General features: G+C 26.3%; 3 protein-coding genes across 3 annotated transcripts in view; 2 read left to right on the top strand and 1 right to left on the bottom strand.

Moving 5' to 3' along the window:
* Positions 1 to 412: 412 nt before the first annotated feature.
* LOC122506443 (longitudinals lacking protein-like) lies at positions 413 to 7,095 on the top strand. Its single transcript, XM_043618621.1, has 4 exons — positions 413 to 570; positions 1,943 to 2,181; positions 2,300 to 2,516; positions 5,157 to 7,095. The coding sequence occupies exons 2-3, from the start codon at positions 1,993 to 1,995 to the stop codon at positions 2,492 to 2,494; spliced, it is 384 nt and encodes a 127-aa protein (XP_043474556.1). The 5' UTR covers positions 413 to 570; positions 1,943 to 1,992; the 3' UTR covers positions 2,495 to 2,516; positions 5,157 to 7,095.
* On the bottom strand, positions 5,156 to 13,599 carry LOC122506442 (arrestin domain-containing protein 1-like). Its single transcript, XM_043618618.1, has 7 exons — positions 13,335 to 13,599; positions 10,893 to 11,048; positions 10,377 to 10,612; positions 9,484 to 9,672; positions 9,006 to 9,214; positions 8,424 to 8,743; positions 5,156 to 8,232 (listed from the first exon to the last, which is right to left on the bottom strand). The coding sequence occupies exons 1-7, from the start codon at positions 13,447 to 13,449 to the stop codon at positions 8,195 to 8,197; spliced, it is 1,263 nt and encodes a 420-aa protein (XP_043474553.1). The 5' UTR covers positions 13,450 to 13,599; the 3' UTR covers positions 5,156 to 8,194.
* Positions 13,600 to 16,511: 2,912 nt separating this feature from the next.
* LOC122506560 overlaps positions 16,512 to 19,887 on the top strand; it is a 44,660-nt gene continuing 41,284 nt past the window's right edge. The window contains exon 1 of the mRNA XM_043618820.1: positions 16,512 to 18,147. Coding sequence (XP_043474755.1) covers positions 17,289 to 18,147 — 859 coding nt within the window. The 5' untranslated portion in view covers positions 16,512 to 17,288. The remainder of the gene's footprint in view (positions 18,148 to 19,887) is intronic.

Below are 19,887 nucleotides of genomic sequence, written 5' to 3' on the forward strand. Positions count from 1 at the left end.
AAAAAAAATCTTATTTACACAAAAAAAACGAGAAACAGAATTGAAAATATTCCAAATAATTTTTTGAATTAACCTACAAGATTCTAAAGGTCGTCATGTTTTTACGTATATTTCCAGGTAGAAATTCTTGAATGACAGTTTCCAGCACTGATAAAAAAAATGAATTTTTTTAGATTAAAATTAATCATAATAAATTTACAAAATGAAAAAAAATTTGTATTTTCTATTTTTTTTGGGGGGTATTTAGAAAGAAATTATTTTTCTCACATTCGTTTCAAGTTTGAAGAAAAGAAAAAAATAAAGAATATTTCTCGATTGAATGACAACCCGGAAGCGTTTGATGAAACTACCGTTATATGCCGTTGGCAGCACTGATGACGAAGAGCGTCGACTTTAGACGGAAGGGACCGAGTTATGTCGAATTTTCTATCCGTGATATTAGCCATAACAAAAAAATTGTTACCACTGGGTAAATAGTTTTCGCCAGTGTTATATTTCCTGTGTGTCTCCGTTTTCTGATTTTGTGCGTCGGTTTCCAAAGGATTTTCTTACGTGAATTTATATCACACGGTAAGTGATTACAAAAAATACATAATTAGATATTAATTTTTTTCCCGTATATAATAAAATTTGTTTTTATTTGCTCGTCTTTTTTTTTGGTGGAAACTAAAATGTCTTTGATGGTATAAGGAACAGACGCACGCGTATTGTTGTGGTAAAATGTTGAATAGCGCGATCCAGCATCCATTGTCGAACATGCGAACCCATAAACACTCTTGTCAAAAATATGATCACGTGTAAAAGCATTTTAATTTCAATTAAATTTTTTCAAATTTTGACCTTCAATATCCCAACTGTATTTTATGAGGAAATCGTCGCACTAACCTCAAAAAAAATATTCTATTAGCACACCCATATCAAATCCACGCCAATAATTCCCTGTACTTTTTAACCGATCCATTTTTGGACGCATTATCGATTTCTCGGTTATATTTTTGTTTGGCTGGGAAGTCCGACATTTAAATTATTAAAGTTCAGAATCAATTTATATACTTCTCGTCGGCGATAATATATGAGAAATTGAATAAATTTTCTGTTTGAGAAAATTTCTATTCGAACGATAAGTAACGTATTTTTTTTCTTATTTTTCGACCATCTATATAGCACCATTTTTGTTTTAATTATCAAACCTGTTTTTTTGCTTATTATATAGTATATATATAGAAAAATGGAGGACAATTTGTTCTTTTTTTTTGGTGAATAAGTATTAAGTCATAAGTAGTGTCTTTGTCGATTATTCTTCAAAATTTCTTTTTCTCTTTTCATCGAGAAATTTATTCTTCTACAAATAATATATGCTTATAATTTAATTTTCTATCAGTTTTCGATACATTCGATAATATTGAATACCCTATAGCGACCGAAGCTATTTTTATAATATATAAATGAAATGAAGCAAAAAATTTAATTTCTTTCCGATATATTTTTATTTAAAGTAACAGATAAAACAGAAAAAAATTTAGAATTGGTCTAAAGATTTCAAAAACTTTCTTGTTTTTTTTTAAATTTAAAGTAGGTACCATTTATTTAAAATTTCAACATTGTCTATAATGACCATGTTGCCTAAATTTTTTATTTAAAAATCGCAAATTTCCAAAAATTTGAATCGAATTCCAATCGAAAAGTATAATGATCATACTGTTAAAAAATTTACATATCTACAATGTTAGGCACATTATTTTTTGATTTTAACTTATCTTCAAGGTCAGACTTTTAACAGTGACAGCCATTTATGACGCATATTTTTTTCGTTTCTAAACGTCTGTTAAATATATTTACACATTTATTAATAAAGATTAATTTTTTCAATTCTTTTCAATTTTTTTTCGTAGATCATTCTGTTGTATATGTACGAAAACAGTAAAGAATTTCTTAATTCTAGACTAGGTACCCAAACAGACACCAAGAAAAGAAAAAAAAACAGTATCAACGATGGCTGGCGAACAACAACAGTTTTTTCTCAAATGGAACGATTTCCAAACAAACATGGTGTCTTCGTTTAAACACCTAAGAGATGAAAAGAGCTTCACAGATGTAACGTTAGCCTGCGATGGACAGACGTGCAAAGCTCACAAAATGGTACTGTCAGCTTGCAGTCCATATTTCAAATCTCTATTAGAGGTAATATTTGCATACTTCAATTTAATTTCTTAATTTTTGTTCCCTTTTTTAATTTCTTAATTTTCAATTTCTTAATATTAGTAAAAGTAAAGAAATAAGGAATAATTTTACATTGCAGGAAAATCCGTCCAAACACCCAATTATTATACTCAAGGATGTAGCATATAGTCATCTACAAGCAATTCTAGAATTTATGTATGCAGGTGAAGTAAATGTTTCACAAGATCAACTCCCAGCCTTTTTGAAAACTGCAGATCGACTTAAAGTTAAAGGACTGGCTGAGGCTCCTGGTGCCATTAAACGAGAGGGTTAAAGTCTATGCGTTTCTAGTTATGGTAAGTTTTAATAGTTTAAATATTAATATTTAACGTATATCTTAATATTCCGTGAGAAAATAAAAGTTTGGAGAAAAGACGCGGCAAACTATGGGTAAAGAATGGCGAAAAAACTGTTTTTTTCATATTTTCAAATTATGAGCAAAGTATGGCGAACTGGAGAGGAAGAGAAACTATTTTTTCTATATTTTTAAACTATGGACAAAAAATAGAAAAGCAAAGACAAAAAAATTTTCTTTTCTTCTTCCTATGGTAAGCCATGCTCAGGGCTTGAACCAATCAAAATATTTAAAAATACGGATTTTACAGACCAAAAATGAAAAATTATGGACAAATTACTGACAAAAATATAACTACTGTCCGAGTCAAATAAGAAATCATTTTACTTAAAACTATAAATTAAATTTTTTTATAATTATAAAACAATTTTCAAATCCATTTCTTTATAATAATCAATTTTACGAATTTCAATTATTCGTAAATTCTTTAATTAAATATATACTAGAAAATAAAAACTTCAAATAATATAAAAAAAATTCAATTAAACTTTTTCAAAAAAATTTATTTCAAAATTTAATTATTTCTAAAAATTCACGCTATACTACTTTTAATATTCTATTATCTAAAATTTTAACTGAAATTGATTTTTATGAAATGAAAATCAATTTTTATTAGAAAATTCTACTAGAATTCAATTATTTAAATACAAATAAAATGCAAATAAATAGTTTATTGCATGTTTATTGAATAATTCAATGATTCTTAAAATTCAATTCTCATAAAAAAATTTTATCAACAAATTTTTAATAATTGAATTCTTTTGACGAATTTTAATAAAATTTTCAAGAATAATTACATTTTTCAAGGAATTCGATTAAAATTGTATTAAAAATAATTGAAATTCTATAATAAGTTTTATTATTCATTTAAAAATAATTGAATCTCTATAAAAAATTTATTGTTTATGAAAATAATTGAATTGTTGCGAAGAAATTTATATGAAAAATTTGTAAATAGTTGAATTCCTGTGAAATTTTTATTATTTATGAAAATAATTTAATGTTTGCTTAGAATTTTACCAACATTTTTCTTAAATAATTGGATTTTATTTGAAAAATTTTATTAAAAATAGCCGATATTGAAAATGATTGAATTGAGGAAAAATTTTGAAAATAATTGAAATTTTCCCAAGAATTATATTAAAATTGTTGAAAATAATTGAATTTTTTATAAGAATTTTATTAAAATTTTTGAAAATAACTGAATTTTGGAGAAGAATTTTATTATTTATAAATATAATTGAAATTTTAAAGAGAATTTTATTATTTATAAAGATAATTGAAATTTTGGCGAGAATTTCATTAAAATTTTTGAAAATAATTGAATTTTTGAGAAGAATTATATTATTTATAAAGATAATTGAAATTTTGATGAGAATTTTATTAAAATTTTCGAAAATAATTGAATTTTGGGGAAGAATTTGCGAAATTGCGAAGAAATTTATAAAAAAATTTGTAAATAATTGAATTCCTGTGAAATTTTTATTATTTTATCAAAATAATTAAATTTTTGCGTAGAATTTTATTAAAATGTTTTGAAAATAATTGAATTCTTTTGGAAAATTTTATTAAAATAGTAGATATTGAAAATCATAGAATTGAGGAATATTTTTAAAAATAATTGAAATTTTGCCAAGAATTTTATTAAAAGTTTTGAAAATAATTAAATTTCAGAGAAGAATTTTATTATTTCTAAAGAAAATTGAAATTTTGACAAGAATTTAAAAAAAATTTTAAACATATGTAATTAAATTTCTCTGCAGAATTTTATTACTTTTAAAAATAGTTGAATTTCTGCAATAATTTGTAATTTCTCTAAAATTCTCCAAATTATATTGTACAATTTACTAACTTTTCGTCCTTTTTCAATCAAATTACGAACTTTTAAAAATATAAAGAAATAGTTTTTCTTCTTTTCATGCTTTGCCCACAATTCGAAATTTTGTCATATAAACGTTAAAAATAGTTTTAAAAAAACTTTTTTTCTTCTTCCCATGCTTTGCCACATTTTGCCGATGGTTAAAAAAATAAAAAAAAGTTAAAACTTTTGTGTAACTTTTGTGTTTTCTTAATTTCTTAATGCCTATAGACACAAAAATAAAAATTATCTTAAAAAAAAATAGTGCACTAATTAATGCGTAAATTCTTAAAAAATATTTTCGATAAAATTCAAAGTGAATAACGTTTTATTCGAGCAAACAATTCAAAACACAAAAGATTACACATGTGTTTTCTATTTTATTTCTAAAACCGTTTTCATATGCTAATTAGCAAAAAATGTTTTTAGAAAACTGACAACAAAATTTTATCTTTATTGACAGTCATTTTTATATATTTATAAGAATTTTACTTTTATTACTTAAATTCAGAGTATTAGTAAATTACTATAGTAAATTACTTAAAAGTAAAAATGTATTGGTAGTAGTAAAAATGAAGTAAAAATAATTAAAAAGAGAAAAAAGTAATATATACAATTTTTAAAAAAAATTTATTACTAGTCAAGTGCCCTTGACTTTGAAATTGATAAAAATAGAAAACGAATAAATGTCTTATTATATTAAAAATAGAAATTTCTTTTCAGATATTTTTTGGAGCGTGTGCAGACTGAGAAAATGATATAAAAAAAAAAAATGATCGCGTAAACGTACACACATAACAAGTACACGAAATTCCACACAATAAAAAAAACCATGTGCACGACACAGTTAATCTCTGGTTCATGACTTGGATCAACGAAGTCGTTGATGTAATATACAAATTATTCTCAATCTCGATAAAAACATTAATGTTGTATCGAGTCGTACACACAACTAAAGTAGAAATGTTGATGTCTGTCTTGAACCCAGTATGTTACACTATAACACTGATTATTTTTTTAAAAGCGAATCTACCGCGGATTTATAAACAGATATGTGGGTCTTAAAATACTTTAAAAATAGGCTGTTCAGGGTAATTTTGCGAATCGATGGAAGTAATCGAATTATCCCTTGGGGCGAGAGTTTTTCTTCTTTTTATATTTGTTTCCTTGATGAAAAAAGTAATCAACCCTGATATTTAAACTGTATCCATTGAAAGACTGATTTTTTAAAATAAATTTTGACCCTTTCTGCAAGCTTTGATTTTGCGAAAAAATAAAATTTTCTAAGCAAATAAAATTGTAACTTTTGAGGGTGTTTATCGTTTATAGCCACTAGATTTGCAAAATACCTAACAAGGCCATCTTTTTTGAATTTCAAGTTTACTGGATGTTAATTTTTTTTTTGAAATTTAAGATTATCAAACTTGAAATACTCCTTTCTGTGGCTTATTGTAAAACACCTCAATTGTACAGCAAAAGAAACGACTGTAAAACTTTTTTCGATTTTTTATCACTATTTCCAGTAATCTTGACTTTCCCTAAACCAAATACTGCCAGTTTCTTTTTTTGTACCGGCGTATTGACATTATTACGACCCTACAGCGAAAAAACGTAAGTAAGTGACATTAGAGCTTAAGGTTCATTTTCGTGTGTCTAAACTATAGGAATTTCGACCTGAGCGAAAATTTTACTAACCTACGTTTTTTCGATTTGTAGGACAGAATAACCGATAGACCAAATTTATTTATGATAATAATATATTGAGGGTTGGTTGTCCTGAACCAAGGGAAATATTATTGTAACATAATGGCGGACGAATTTTTTTGTAAAGCTGGAGCGCACAGTTCCTTTTTACTTCTCGGGTACAACAACTTATTTACAATAAAAAAAAAAACAAATATCTACGAACCATAGATCGACATTAAAAGCAATCCTAGAATATTCTTCTTTCAACGATTAATTGTAACTATTTGTTTATATAAAATTAAAAAATAAAAAAAAAATCAATTATTTTTTTGTGCTTAAGTTAAACATTTGTTGCACAGAACGTGAAAAAAAATTATCATGTATCATCGTTTTTTTTTTATAAATTTCGAAATATTTTCAAGAAGTTGACACGATAGACAAAATTTTTGTTACGAGCGGAGAAAAGTAAAATTGTTGTCTACAATTATTATTACAAGAGTTTATTATCATAATAGTTAACAATTAGTTTTCTTTTTGTAATCGACATTTCATTTTTCTCCAAATGAAGAAGATTCTGCAATGTGTGAATTTTGTTTATAAAACAATTCTTTTTTTTTTTCTTTAGAATAGAGACGAGAGTCGGCCAGCGAGCCCTCAAAAAGCCGAACAGGTTTTATACTTGTTAAAAAAAAAATCTCCACGTAATCTGTTTTCTGTATATTGTGAAACTTCCGTAATTGCTTTTTTTAATATCTCTTGATCCTAAAAAAAAAGAAAGAAAAGGATCGTCTTCGCTGTTAATGCGAATGGAAAAAAAATGATGATTTAAAAGTGAAATATCGTAATTTCTCCTCAATTTATTGTAAGTACACGATTCGTCTTTTAACTGTTAAGAGTTACTTTTACTATTGACTTAAATATTGAGGATTATGATATGAAGATGTTGAGATATAAAATAAATTGTGTAAATATACAAGATTTGTGTTGAAATAATTTATTTACCAATTCTCTATCCTATTATTTTAAGGCTCAACTTAGATAAAATAAATGTCGGACATATTTTTTCAGAAATTTCTCAAATTCGATTGAAAGTTTTCAAGGTCCGCCATATTGGATCCGCCATTTTGAATTTTGAAAATCTGACTTCAGATTCGTAATCAAAGACCTCGAAAACCACCCGAGTAACAAGATTCAATCGAATTTGACCAATTTTTTAAAAAATGTCCGCCATATTGGATCCGCTATTTTGAATTTTGAAAATGAAATTATTTTAAATTTTGCTAGCTAAATTCTTATGCTTTCCGAGCTGTAACGAAATTATAATAATAAAAGGATAAACACCTTCCTTAAATATAAGAACAATTTAATTTTTAGTTGTTTTATTTATAAATTTTTCATTCACAATAATAAATATTCAATAAAACATGAAATAGAATTATAATTAATAGTAAGAATTGTGGTACGACAAAAAAGTATATAGTCTGACATTTTTTTTTCTTTCGTCATAAATTTTAAAATTTTACTTTTTTATCATACCATTGATTCGGTAAAATATAAATTATATTTTTTGGGTTTTGCAGCTTTGCGGTTATATTAATAGAAACTTCCAACATGGGAATGGGAGGTGAAATTTTTAAGGTGTATAAAAGTATAAATTTTAAATATAATATACAGACAAAATGTATATAATTATATATAATACTAAATCTATCAAGCAATCTCAGTTTGGTGAAAATAATACCGATTGTTTGTGTGTTAAGTGTTTTTGTGAATTCGAAAAAAAGAGATTAAATAGATTTTGATGTAAAAAAATACATCTTGAAAAAAGATAAAAGTGCCATAGACACATTTAAGAATTTTTTCTTCTTTTATTGTCTGTTTGATATGTTTTTTTTTGTGACTGAAGACTTTTTTTTGTAAAGTTTAGAGCATCTTCTTTGAATTTGATGATGAAGACGATGATGGTGTGATGTTTTTCGCAGAAGTCGATGATTTGTGAAGTTCTTATTAACTATGGTATATCACATTGTAAAATCAATTTACTACTTTTTTTTTAGTCATGGAGGAACTATAATTTACGAGTTAGACGTGCATTCTTCGTAAGAAGGTGGCGCTGAAAATTAAAAATTTGATTAGAGTTTGAATCAAATTCAATTTGTTGCAATCATATTTGAAACACAGTATTTCTAAGGATATCAAATTGAAACAAAAAACGAATTTGGAGAATTTTGGAGAAATTACAAATGATTGGAGAAATTCAATTATTTTTAAAAGAAAAACTGTGAATTAAGACAAAGAACTTACGCGTTTCAGGTTGCCTTGAAGAGCTCTGAGAGTGATTTAAATGATTTGTGAAGACAAATCCAATTGGTTGGTATTCCTCTTGAACATTATGAACTAAAGAAAATGACTGATTAACAATTGGCGTTTCTTGGTGGCTCGACGAAGAATGATTGAGATTCATGTTGCCTTGAGAAACTGGCACTATAGAGTCTATCGCTGGAGCTGATGGTACAACTGATGGAGCATGTTGAACACGAATCAGAGGTACAATTGTCGTTGAAGTCGTATAAAGTGGTGTGGTTCCAATTAAAATTGGATAACTCTTTTCAATATTGCCATGCCTAGAAGAAAAAAAATATCACTGAATCGCTATCCTTAAATTTATACACAGTGATTTTTATGTTCCAGACCCCCAAAATATCTTGAAATTTTGAACCTAACAACGTTTGTAATTTAACATATTTCTCTAAAAACGCTTTTCTTTCAAGATATTTTGGAATCCTGGAATATAAAAATCACCAGCTGTATATTTCATGTTTGATAAAAAAAATAATGGATTTTGCTTAAAGTACTTTTTCATTTATCAATTAAAACAAAACTCACGTTCCGGACGAAACAATCTTGACTTTCAGTCGATATTGAATTTCCACCAAAGAGCAATAAACTAAATTAGAAGGCAGCACCTGTGGTACTTTTATAAACAAATTAACTTCATTTTTGTCACCGAATGATCCACGTTTTTTATCCTTTCCAATTATTGACCGTTCGCTTCTAATCTTATTCTTAGGCCTGGTTGCTTGAAATTTGAGAATCTAAAAATAAAAGTTGACAGAACTTACAAGTTAGCATATTTACCAAACAAATGTTTTTCCATAAAAGAAACTGAAGCTGCCAACCATTTAATTTTTGAAAATTTTATTTCTCTATTTGTACTTAAATTTTAAATATTTTTTTGTTTGATGAGTTTCAGCTTCATTTGCTGAAACTCAGTTACCAAACAAAAAAATATTTAAAATTTAAGGATCAAAATTAATAGTAGGTGACAGTTTCGGATTCACTATATGGGATGTAATTTACTGACCTTTTCTAGAGCCACTTTTATTTTTGTCACTTCAACGGAAGAAGAGTCATTGTAGAAACTTACAGTAACTTCAATTGTTTGACCAGGAATAAATCCACTAATCGGCGTTTTTACACGAGCGTGTAAAGAGCCCATTTTTATGAAACACATACAGCTGTAATTTTGGTATTCCTCATCATCAATACCAACCTAGGAAAAATTTCATATTAGAATCACAGTTTTTCTGAGGATATCAAATTGAGACAAAAAACTAATAAAAAGTGTTGCGAAACAACCTTCTGATTTTTTTAAAAGGTCATCATAAAATATGCTTATTGCCCTTTATATTTGTTGCCATAATTCACAGGAAACAAAATGGCGGAGACAATATGGTGGTAAAATTTAATCAAATTTGCTTGAAAATTGTTACTTAGAGGTTTTCGGTCTCGCTGATTACGAATCCGATGTCAGTTTTTCAAAATTCAAAATGGCGGATCCAATATGGCGGACTAAAATTTTAATATTTAATCAAAATTGCTTGAAAATCGTTACTTAGGGGTTTTTGGGGTTGCTGATTACGAATACGATGTCAGTTTTTGAAAATTAAAAATAGTGGATTAAATTTTAAAATTTAATCAATTAATTTTCAAATAAATTTTATTAAATTCTAATTATTTTTTAAAAATTTACTGCCATATTGTGTCCGTTATTTTGTTTCCTGTGAATTAGGCAAAATTACCAAAAAGCGCGCTTCATATATTCATATATGAATAATTAATTACCAATCGAGACGGTTTTTTTTAAAAACAAAAATAATTGACGATTTTATAATTAATTTATTCAGTTTTTAATGTATGTGATTAATTGTATTATTTGAAGCTTAGTGTGATTTGGAGATAATAATATATGCTTACCGCTGCTCGTGATATTTGATTCAAATTAAATGGCGTAAGCACTTTTAATTTTATTTTATCAAATGGATTTAATAAAACTGCTTCATCGAGTAATTCAGTGACTTCTATAAATGTCGCTGTGATGAAATATAAAATACTTCCAAATTTATGTTCAAATGAACAGGGGACATTTTGTGGCAAGACAAAATTAAAAGGATAATGATTTTCACCAGCGGGCAATTGTCTGATATCATCGTCTGAAAACGAGTAAATATTGTGTTATTCTGAAAATATTGTGTTATTCCATTAGAATAAAATTATAATTAAAATTAAAACAATTAAAATTAAATCTCAACTAACAAGAGACTATAGGATCCCGATTTACTGTTTTATTAAGTTTATGATTTTTAATTATTCGCATTAGGAAAATAACCGGGAATCAGATAAAGTATAATATTTTAAAATTAAATGAGTGTTTTTTGTTAAAAATTTTATTTTTATTAAAAATTAATTTGGCAAATAATTTTTTCTACTTACTGTCTGTGCTTCTTATTAAATAAAACGTTCGATCGAAATACGTCTCGACGGAACTGTAATTTTGTAAATATTTTTCTTTACGTCCATAAACATTTTTTCTCTTTTCTTCCTGTACCCATAAAACGGAACATACACCTTCGACTTTTATTGAAATTCCTGAAAAAATTCAAATTAAATATTAATTTGTCACCAAATTCACCAAATAAACATTTAAATAATCAATTTTTGGGGATTAATTTTTTTCACCAAAAAAAGTGGAATCTTTATATATTAAAATTAAATCATTCGTTATAATAATTTTGAAAAATTAATCCTCCGATGGATTATGTTAATCCTTCTCGTTGGATTATTTTAATTCTTGATGAGTTATTGTAATCCTACAATGGATTATTTTAATGTTTGGTTGATTATTTTAATCCTTGATGGGTTATTTTAGGCCTTCGATGGATTATTTTAATCCTTCTATGAGTTATTTTAATCCTACAATTGATTATTTTAATCTTTCGATAGATTAAAGCCTTGCAGATTTTTTAATCCACTTTTGGTGTTAAAATAATAAAATTTACTCTGTTGTGGAAAATATTTAAAACATTATAATCTACTGCAATAATTCGAAAAATTTAGATACCATTCACCTTGCGTTATAGATTACGTGACTTTAAATGAAAACATCGTCTATTTAAAAATTCTCAACAACAATATAATTTTCTACTATAATTAATAAATTCCAAGAAAATATAGAATAAAAAATTCCGGAATAGAAGATAATGTAAAACATTTAGAGATATTTAATATATTTAATATATTTTCAATATAATTTGAAAAATGAATTAAATCACTTATAGTTAAATTAGTTCTTTTTTTAAAAAAAGAAGTTTAGATTTTTCGTTTTTCATATTAGGCGTTTGGTCAAGAAATAAACATTGTGTGATTCATTGAACAAAGAAGCCAAAGGTCCCGCGAGAAACTCAGGGATATTAGCTATGAGATAGCGAATAATAAAAATAAACCACCCCCTCTCTAGTCCCACTGCCCTTCATGTTAAAAATTACCCAAATTGCATAAACTTCGTGACTCGCGCGCTTTAATGCAGTATTGAACTTAAAATTTGGGAAATAATTTAAATTTTCAAAATTCGAATTTTTAGAAAAAGGTGAATTCTTATTTTTATTAAATAAAAACAAGTATACAGATCATTAAAAAATTAGAAAAAACGAGTATCATATTACCTCAATTATATAACTAACATTGTCCTAAAAATAAACTCATTGCAGCTTTTATTTTATACGTTTAATTATTTAAAACAATAAGTAAAAAATAAATACATTTTTTGAATTTTGGTATTAAATTTTTTAAACTTGAAAAATTAAGATTAAAACTATAAAAAAATGGAGGACTATCAATTCTGCTGATTCTCGAATCTTTAACTATTGACACTATTAAAAAAAAAGAATCTTTACACTATTTTTTTATTCCATAAATTTTATAAAATTGTTTCCTTATTCATTCCTTTGTCAATAAATTCAACAAAATTCGTTACATTAAAATTATCAAATTTACTTACAAACTTTGTATTGAAAACAATATTTTATAAATAAAATTATTTTCTTATCTACCTTCGCTAATTTCTTTTGAGTAACTAATTATCGACTTATTAACCATTTCTTATCATTTGCATTTTACGTAAATTTTAACTAGCACACAAGTTAGACAAAAAAAAGGTATTTTATATAATAAACTCCTCTGAATGATAATCGTTAGAATACAAAATCAATTGCTTTAATTTACCACAATTAAAACCGATTAATTTTAATTGGAAATTTTTTTCTAAATCGGTTCCAATTGGTTTTTTAAATTCTAATAGATTATTATTCACAAGTTTACAATTGATATTTAAAAATTGAAAAAAAATATTCCATTATTTTTAGGAGTGATGTATAAAATTAAACTTGGCATCATGTACAAAGTGAAATATCGGAAAATCAATTGAAGGAATGTTATCGCTATTAAGCTAATGTATTGAGTTTTTAAACTTCTAATAGCGTTTGTTAAAATGTAGAATTTTGTAAAATTTAAAAATATTTAACATCAACCCCCTTACCCTTAAACAGAACAGTATGAAACTTTTTTTTAACTTTATTATTTTAGTAGAAAAAATTGTATTCTTCATTTATTTTTTTCTTTGTGTAATTTTTTTTATGATAGTAAATAATTTTGAATGGAATGTTTTAGTGATAGTTCATTTAATATATAGTGGTCAGTTTCTTTTGTTCTGGCATTTGTAAAGAGAGTAATGTTACAATTTTGTTGATGATGTTTCTTTTCTTTTCTTTTTTTTTTTAAAATTCTACATTCATTCACATGAACATGGTAATGTTTTGTGTTAATGTTGTTACACTTTGGTAAAGAGGAAACAAGGTAATTTTGATAAGAACTTTCTACCTTTGCATTTAGTGGCTCGCTCAAGTCGAATCAATACTGAGCCAGTTACATTATCACCTGGAGCATAAGTTCCATCAGTTTGTTCAAGTTCTATGATAACTTTAGCGTTAGACATTTCACATTTAAGATTATTTAGCACTTGTTATTATATAGACAGTAAATAATGTCTTTGTTTGCGTTGCAATGTAACACCATTAAACGCCACTGACACACCGCAGTGTTTCCCATGCCGTAATCCGTATATACTGTAGGCTTACAGTTGGCTATTGGCTTACAGCACATTCGGCGGAATTCGTCAATGGTTTTAGATACTCGCCAGTAGGTGGCTCTTGGTTAACGAATAAACGAAGAGGGTATATCTCTGGTTGGTATATTGTATACCAGAAATATTAACTGACCGCTCGGTGTTAATTTCTTCGATTTTTCGTTTTTAGGTGTTAAAATTTTTTTTTTATAATAAGGCTGAGGTCAGGTACCTCAATAGTAAACTTAAATGATTAAACTTAATTTAGTTTATGACCAGAATTTTGTAGTATAACAATAATAATAAATAATAAATTATTATAAATAATAATAATAAACCTATTGAATCCGCCATTTTGAATTTTGAAAATCTGACTTCAGATTCATAATCAGCGACCCCAAAAACCCCTGAGTAACAAGTTTCAATCGAATTTGACTAATTTTGAAAAAAGTGTCCGCCATATTGAATCCGCCATTTTGAATTTTGAAAATCTGACTTTAGATTCGTAATTTTTATTATGTTCAAAATTTAAAAAAAAAATTCCTGGAGGAGTAGCATTTTCTAATTTTCAAATCGTTTTGGTTTAAAAACTCCTGAAGAAAATTAAAAAAATTCTAAGTGTAGTAATAATAATTTATTGTGTTTTGTAACCAGTTCTTATAGTCTTATTAGATTTTAAGCTCGGAAAGGATTAATGTATAAGTCCTTTACTAGCGGGAAACAATGAAAAGGGTTTATTGATGCTGCGGGAAGTTATGCTAAAGTACACCAAAACATTTGCGTTAGCCATGATGTTAACATTATCGCAAAATTGCCACTATTTCGGCAATATAATGTTTAATTGCAAATTGAAATTGAATTCAGATACAGACGTACGAAAATTAATAATTATTTTCTGATATAAAATTTTAAAAAAAATTCTTACTGGTAAAAATGAAAAGCGCATAAATTACATATTTGAATAAATAATTTTTAGAGTGTATATTTTTGTTTAAATTTAGTAAAAATAAAGTTAAATATAAAAATAATGTATTTACACTATAAATTTATTACTTTAATTTACTCTAAATATAAAATTTTTCTGAAATCGACAATTGTCAAAAATATAAAAAGAGTAGCCACTGTTATATAGAAACATTTAAAAAATATTCTGGTTGTAAAATTATTTCCAAAGACCTACTTTAGTGAATTCACTACAGGGAGCGTTTTAAAAAAAAACAGTTCCTTTTGAGATTAAAAGAATTTTTCTCCTATATAGTATATGTAAAAAGATATTAAAATTCTGGATAAAAGAAAAAAAAATATCAGATGTTCTTCTAATCCTGCCTGTAGTATCTAGTGTTTGTCAAAATTAATCTATTAGAAGAAATTTAATATTAAAAGTTCGAAACTTTTTCTTTTCAACTTGAAAAAAAGACATGATTGTGTATACAATTAAAAGTGACTCATGATTACGAACGCTCAACTCTCATGTAAGGCAGGTTGCATTCAAAGGATATCTATTCGAGAGCAAAAAACTAATTTCCATGCGCACCCGCCATGAAGAAGTTTTTTCAATAATTTTTTTTCCCTCAAATACCTTGGAAACTTTTTAGCATTTTTCAAATACAAACATCATGCTATTTAATTAATTTTTTAGTTATTCATGTTTATAAAATATCCATATTGAATTTTTAGAAAATTGCCTTTGGATTTGTAATCATCGACGCCAAAAAAAAACATCCGAGAAACAAAATTTTAAATAAATCCGTTAAATTTAAAAAAAATTTTTCCATATTGGATCCGTCATTTTGAATTTCGAAAATCTGTCTTCAGATTCGTAATCAGCGACCCTGAAAACCCCCGAGTAATAAGTTTCAATCGAATTTGACCAATTTTGAAAAAAGTGTCGGCCATATTGGATCCGCCATTTTGAATTTTGAAAATCTAACTTCAGATTCGTAATCAGCGACAATATTAGGTTTTTTGGTTTTTTATGGGAATTAAATTATTTAAAAAAATTTGAATAAACTCTTCACAAGAAATTAATTATTTTCATAAATAATAATATTTTTTTCTGGAATTCAATTATTTTTCCAAATAAAATTCTTTACAGGAATTCAATTCTTTAAAAAAATGTTTTCTGAAACTCGTTGCAGGAATTCAATTATTTTTATAAATAACAAAAGCTTATCGCAGATTTTCAATTATTTTTTATAAAATGATAAAAAATTGCATTTATTCTTAAATTTCTTTTTAAAATTCAACCCTACTGATTAAATATTATAAATGTTGAAGAACATTATTTTTAACAAAAAGTGTCTACGTGGATAATTATGGGAGGTAGGGGGAGTCAAAAAATGATAAAAAAAAACTGTCAACTATATTTATTATTTCATAATAAAATTATGTTACAAAATTTTTTTTTCTTTTCGAAAATAAATTAGATATTTTTTTTTTTAAATGTATCGACAAAGACGCTTGCGCCAACAGTATTCATGAAGAGAATGCCTCTTAAGCGTGTAAGGGGTAAAACCACCCTCAGTTCCGCGCCGGTCGTTATTAGAACAGCATCCTCTATATATATGTCAACTAACAAAAAATTTTCTTATTCATAAAAAGCAAAAAAAATTATTCCTACTTTCAACTATCATATGCAAAAAAAAATCCACTTCCCCTTTAATAGGTGGAGAAAAATTTTTAATATCATTTTCATTTAAAAAATATAAATTACACAAGTTAAATTGTTCAATCAAGTGGAGCGCGTTCAACAGGTTAAAAGCCAGAGGCGTTTCATTCTCTACACTATATACTGTTAGTTCAATTGAAGAAAAACAATGTCAAATCAATTCTCAATTTAATTAAACTAAGTTCGATAGAAAAAAAGGACAAAAAAGGGGAAAAAAAGATTTTCTATTCGTAAAAATTTAAAAGTTTCGAAAATTAATAAAAATGAAATAAAAAATGTACAGTGTAAAATTTTTTAATTAGAGGGAAAAAAATTGGAAATTTTCAGTGTAAATTAAAATGGCATTAAGGAGGACTCTTCACTGAACAAGAAGAGGATTATCGTTTATAATTAAAATTGTGTTTACATGTAATGTAAACAGGAAAAAAATGTTAAATCTGTGAAGGTGAGATACTTATAAATTACAATTTTTGAAATTGTAATTAAATAACTGCCTTTTAATTTTATCTATTTACAATTAACAGAAAAGGATAATTGATAATTGAATAATTATCAGATAATTGATAATATTTTGCTTATGTTGAATTATTGATTGTCTCGACGATAATATGAAAGTCAAGAAATAAGGTGAATAATTTTATATAAAGTTATTGATAATCAATTGAGGGGAACAAGTTAAGAAATTAGAGATGTGTGGTATTTACGATATCGTCGAATTGCTAATTGATTGAAATTAATGGCAAACGTAAGTCATAAAAGAAATTAAGCCTCACTAATCATTTTTGCCAGAGGATATTAGAATGCTCCAAAGTGCTGAAATTTTTTACGAATCTGGAGAGATTAATCAAATGGATCTAATTTGAGAGAAATAAATGAAAATGACATGATGAATTGAATTCGTTACTTCTATAAATTGTAGTTTAATTTCTGCGATACTGTTTGAGATTTAATTTTCTGGAATTAATCAAGAGAAGACAATTTTTTTGGTCGAAAAAAGCGAATTGTAAAATTTTATTTTACGAATTTTACGAATTGTAAAAAAATGGCAATGAACAGTCCTGGAGCTTTTATGAAATCGCCCAAAAGTCCAAGGCAGCTTCCACAGTTGCCAATATCGGGTCAACGGAGTCCAATGTCATCGATAAAATCCCCCAATTCATCATCTAGAGTTTTCGAATTCCCCTCGACAATTAGCGAAGGGCCAAAGTGTTCAAAATTCGATTTCGATGATTTCGTGAGTTCCCAAGATTTGTCACGATCAAAGAGTCCAAGTTGCAGTGGACTTTCGGGAATGAAGAGTCCAAGGAGTAATATTTCCATATCACCCGGTCAAGAGTCGCCTGTCTTTCAATTTTGCAATCCAAAGAAAATCATCAACAAAACAATGAGTTATCCACCAAAGAGTCCCGTCTCACCGGGCATCACTCATCGTTCACCAAGTTCCATAAGTTTCGGTCAAAAGAGTCCGAAACCATTTGCTGGTCGGCGAAATTCGTGTTTCAATTTTGGACCTAAAAGTCCAATGTCACCGACAATTGTCATGACATCGGGCCACAGTCCAACGAGTCCTGGCTATGAAATGGAATCGAAATCGAGCAGGGAATTCGGTAAGGGTGCTGTTGGTGGTGGTGGTGGTGGCAAAGTTTGGGGACCTGGTAAACGCTTTAGTTCATTCAATGAAAAAGATCGGGAACATTATAAGAGGATGAGGAACAGAATGGCGTGTCAGAGTCAAGGATGCTTGAATGAAACGGAGAATGAGAGGAATATCGATAATGTCAAAAGTGAAAAAAATATTGCCAGAAGGTCCACGAGTGATTTAACTGAAATGAACGATGCGGAAACGGAAGTTACATTACTCTCGAGTCCAAGAAGAAGAGGATCAATGAAAGGTGGCCTAGGTGAGGATAAATTCAATTTCCTTTCTTGAAAATATTTTCTTTTGATTCCATAAGGAATCAATAAGTCTCTACTAAACAAAGAATTGAAAATGATAACTAAGGCCTCGAACCAGGTCCTTAAATACTGTAAAGGTCCGTAAATTTGCATCAAAAGTCCGTAAAAGTCAATTTTTTTTAAAAGGTCCGTAAAGTCCGTAAATTGATTGAAAAAGGATGAAAAGTTCGTAAATTGTACGACACAATTTTGAAAATTTTGAAATAGTTAGAAATGATTGAAGAAATTCGATTATTTTTAAATCTAATAAAATTCTAGGCAGAAATTCTATTCTGATAAAAAATTTAAAACAATTCTCTTCAAAAGTTGAATTATCTTTAGAAATAAATAAAATTCTACTATTCCGAAATTCAATTATTTCCAAAAATTTTAATAAAATTCTTGGCAAAATTTAAATTATTATCAAAAATTTTATAATAAAATTCTTGGTATTTACAATTATTTTCAAAAAATTTCCTCAATTCAATAATTTAACAAAATTTTTATAAAATTCTACGCAAACGTTTAATTATTTTCATAATGTTATTAAAATTTCACAGTAATTCAATTATTTACAAATTTTTTATAAATTTCTTCGCAATCATTCAATAATTTTCATAAATAATAACATTTTTACGCAGGGATTCAATTATTTCGTACAAAATAACATTCTTTTTAGAAACTCAATTGTTTTTATGAATAATACAAATCATTGCAGAATTTAAATTATTTTTAATACAATTTTCATCGAATTCCCCGAAAAATGTAATTATTGTTAAAAATTTTATTAAAAATCGTAGAAAGAATTCAATTATTTAAAAATTTTGTTGATAAAATTCTTTATGAGAATTCAATTTTGAGAAAAATTGAATTTTTCAATAAACTATGTATTTTTGTATTTAAATAATTGAAGTCTAGTAGAATTTTCTAATAAAAATTGATTTAAAAATGAATTTCAATTAAAAACAAATGAATTTGGAAAATTCTCAAAAAAACTTTTTCAAACATTATTAAAAAAAAAGTGTTATTTAATGTTAAAAACTAAAAAATTTAATTTTGGAAAAGTTATAAATTATTGCAAAAATTCAATTGTTTTTAAGAGAAATAAAATCCTTCGCAGAAATTTAATTATGATCAAAAATATAATAAAATTCTCCTTAAGAATTCAATTATTTTCATAAATTAAAAAAAACTTCTCCTCAACATGTCAGTTATCTTTACAAATAAATAGCAAAATTCTTCACCGAAATTCAATTATAATAAGGAATTTCAGTGAAATTCATTGTCAAATTCAATTATTTTCATATAATGAACAATATTCATCTCAGGAATTCAATTATTTTTAAAAATTAATTAAATTCTTCGTAGAAATTCAATTATTTTCAAAAAGTCTAAAAAAAATTATTGTCAACATTTTAATTATCATTACAAATATGAATATCAAAATTCTTCGACAAAATTCAATTATTTTCAGAAATTTTAATAAAATCATTCTTCACAAAAATTCAATAAAATAAAAATAACTATATAATAATAAGTTATTTTTAATAAAATTCAATTATTTACACAAATTTTAATATAATTCATGTCAAAATTTTAATTATTTTGTATATCTATTATTTTAATAAAATTTACCAAAAGAATTCAATTATTTAAAAGCAATTTTGACAAAGTTCTACACGAATATTCAATTATTCTCCTAAAAT

Source organism: Leptopilina heterotoma, unplaced genomic scaffold (assembly GCF_015476425.1).
Source record: "Leptopilina heterotoma isolate Lh14 unplaced genomic scaffold, ASM1547642v1 Lhet_42, whole genome shotgun sequence".
In the NCBI taxonomy this organism is placed as follows: domain Eukaryota; kingdom Metazoa; phylum Arthropoda; class Insecta; order Hymenoptera; family Figitidae; genus Leptopilina; species Leptopilina heterotoma.

Bases quoted from the DNA above. Each gene is read 5' to 3' on its own strand.
- LOC122506443 (XM_043618621.1), top strand. From the start codon at position 1,993: ATGGCTGGCGAACAACAACAGTTTTTTCTCAAATGGAACGATTTCCAA. The intron at 2,182-2,299 runs GTAATATTTGCA...TTTACATTGCAG, and splicing joins ATTTCAAATCTCTATTAGAG to GAAAATCCGTCCAAACACCC.
- LOC122506442 (XM_043618618.1), bottom strand. From the start codon at position 13,449: ATGTCTAACGCTAAAGTTATCATAGAACTTGAACAAACTGATGGAACT. The intron at 9,673-10,376 runs GTAAGCATATAT...AATTTTTCCTAG, and splicing joins ATCAAATATCACGAGCAGCG to GTTGGTATTGATGATGAGGA. The intron at 8,233-8,423 runs GTAAGTTCTTTG...TTTAATTTTCAG, and splicing joins TTCAAGGCAACCTGAAACGC to CGCCACCTTCTTACGAAGAA.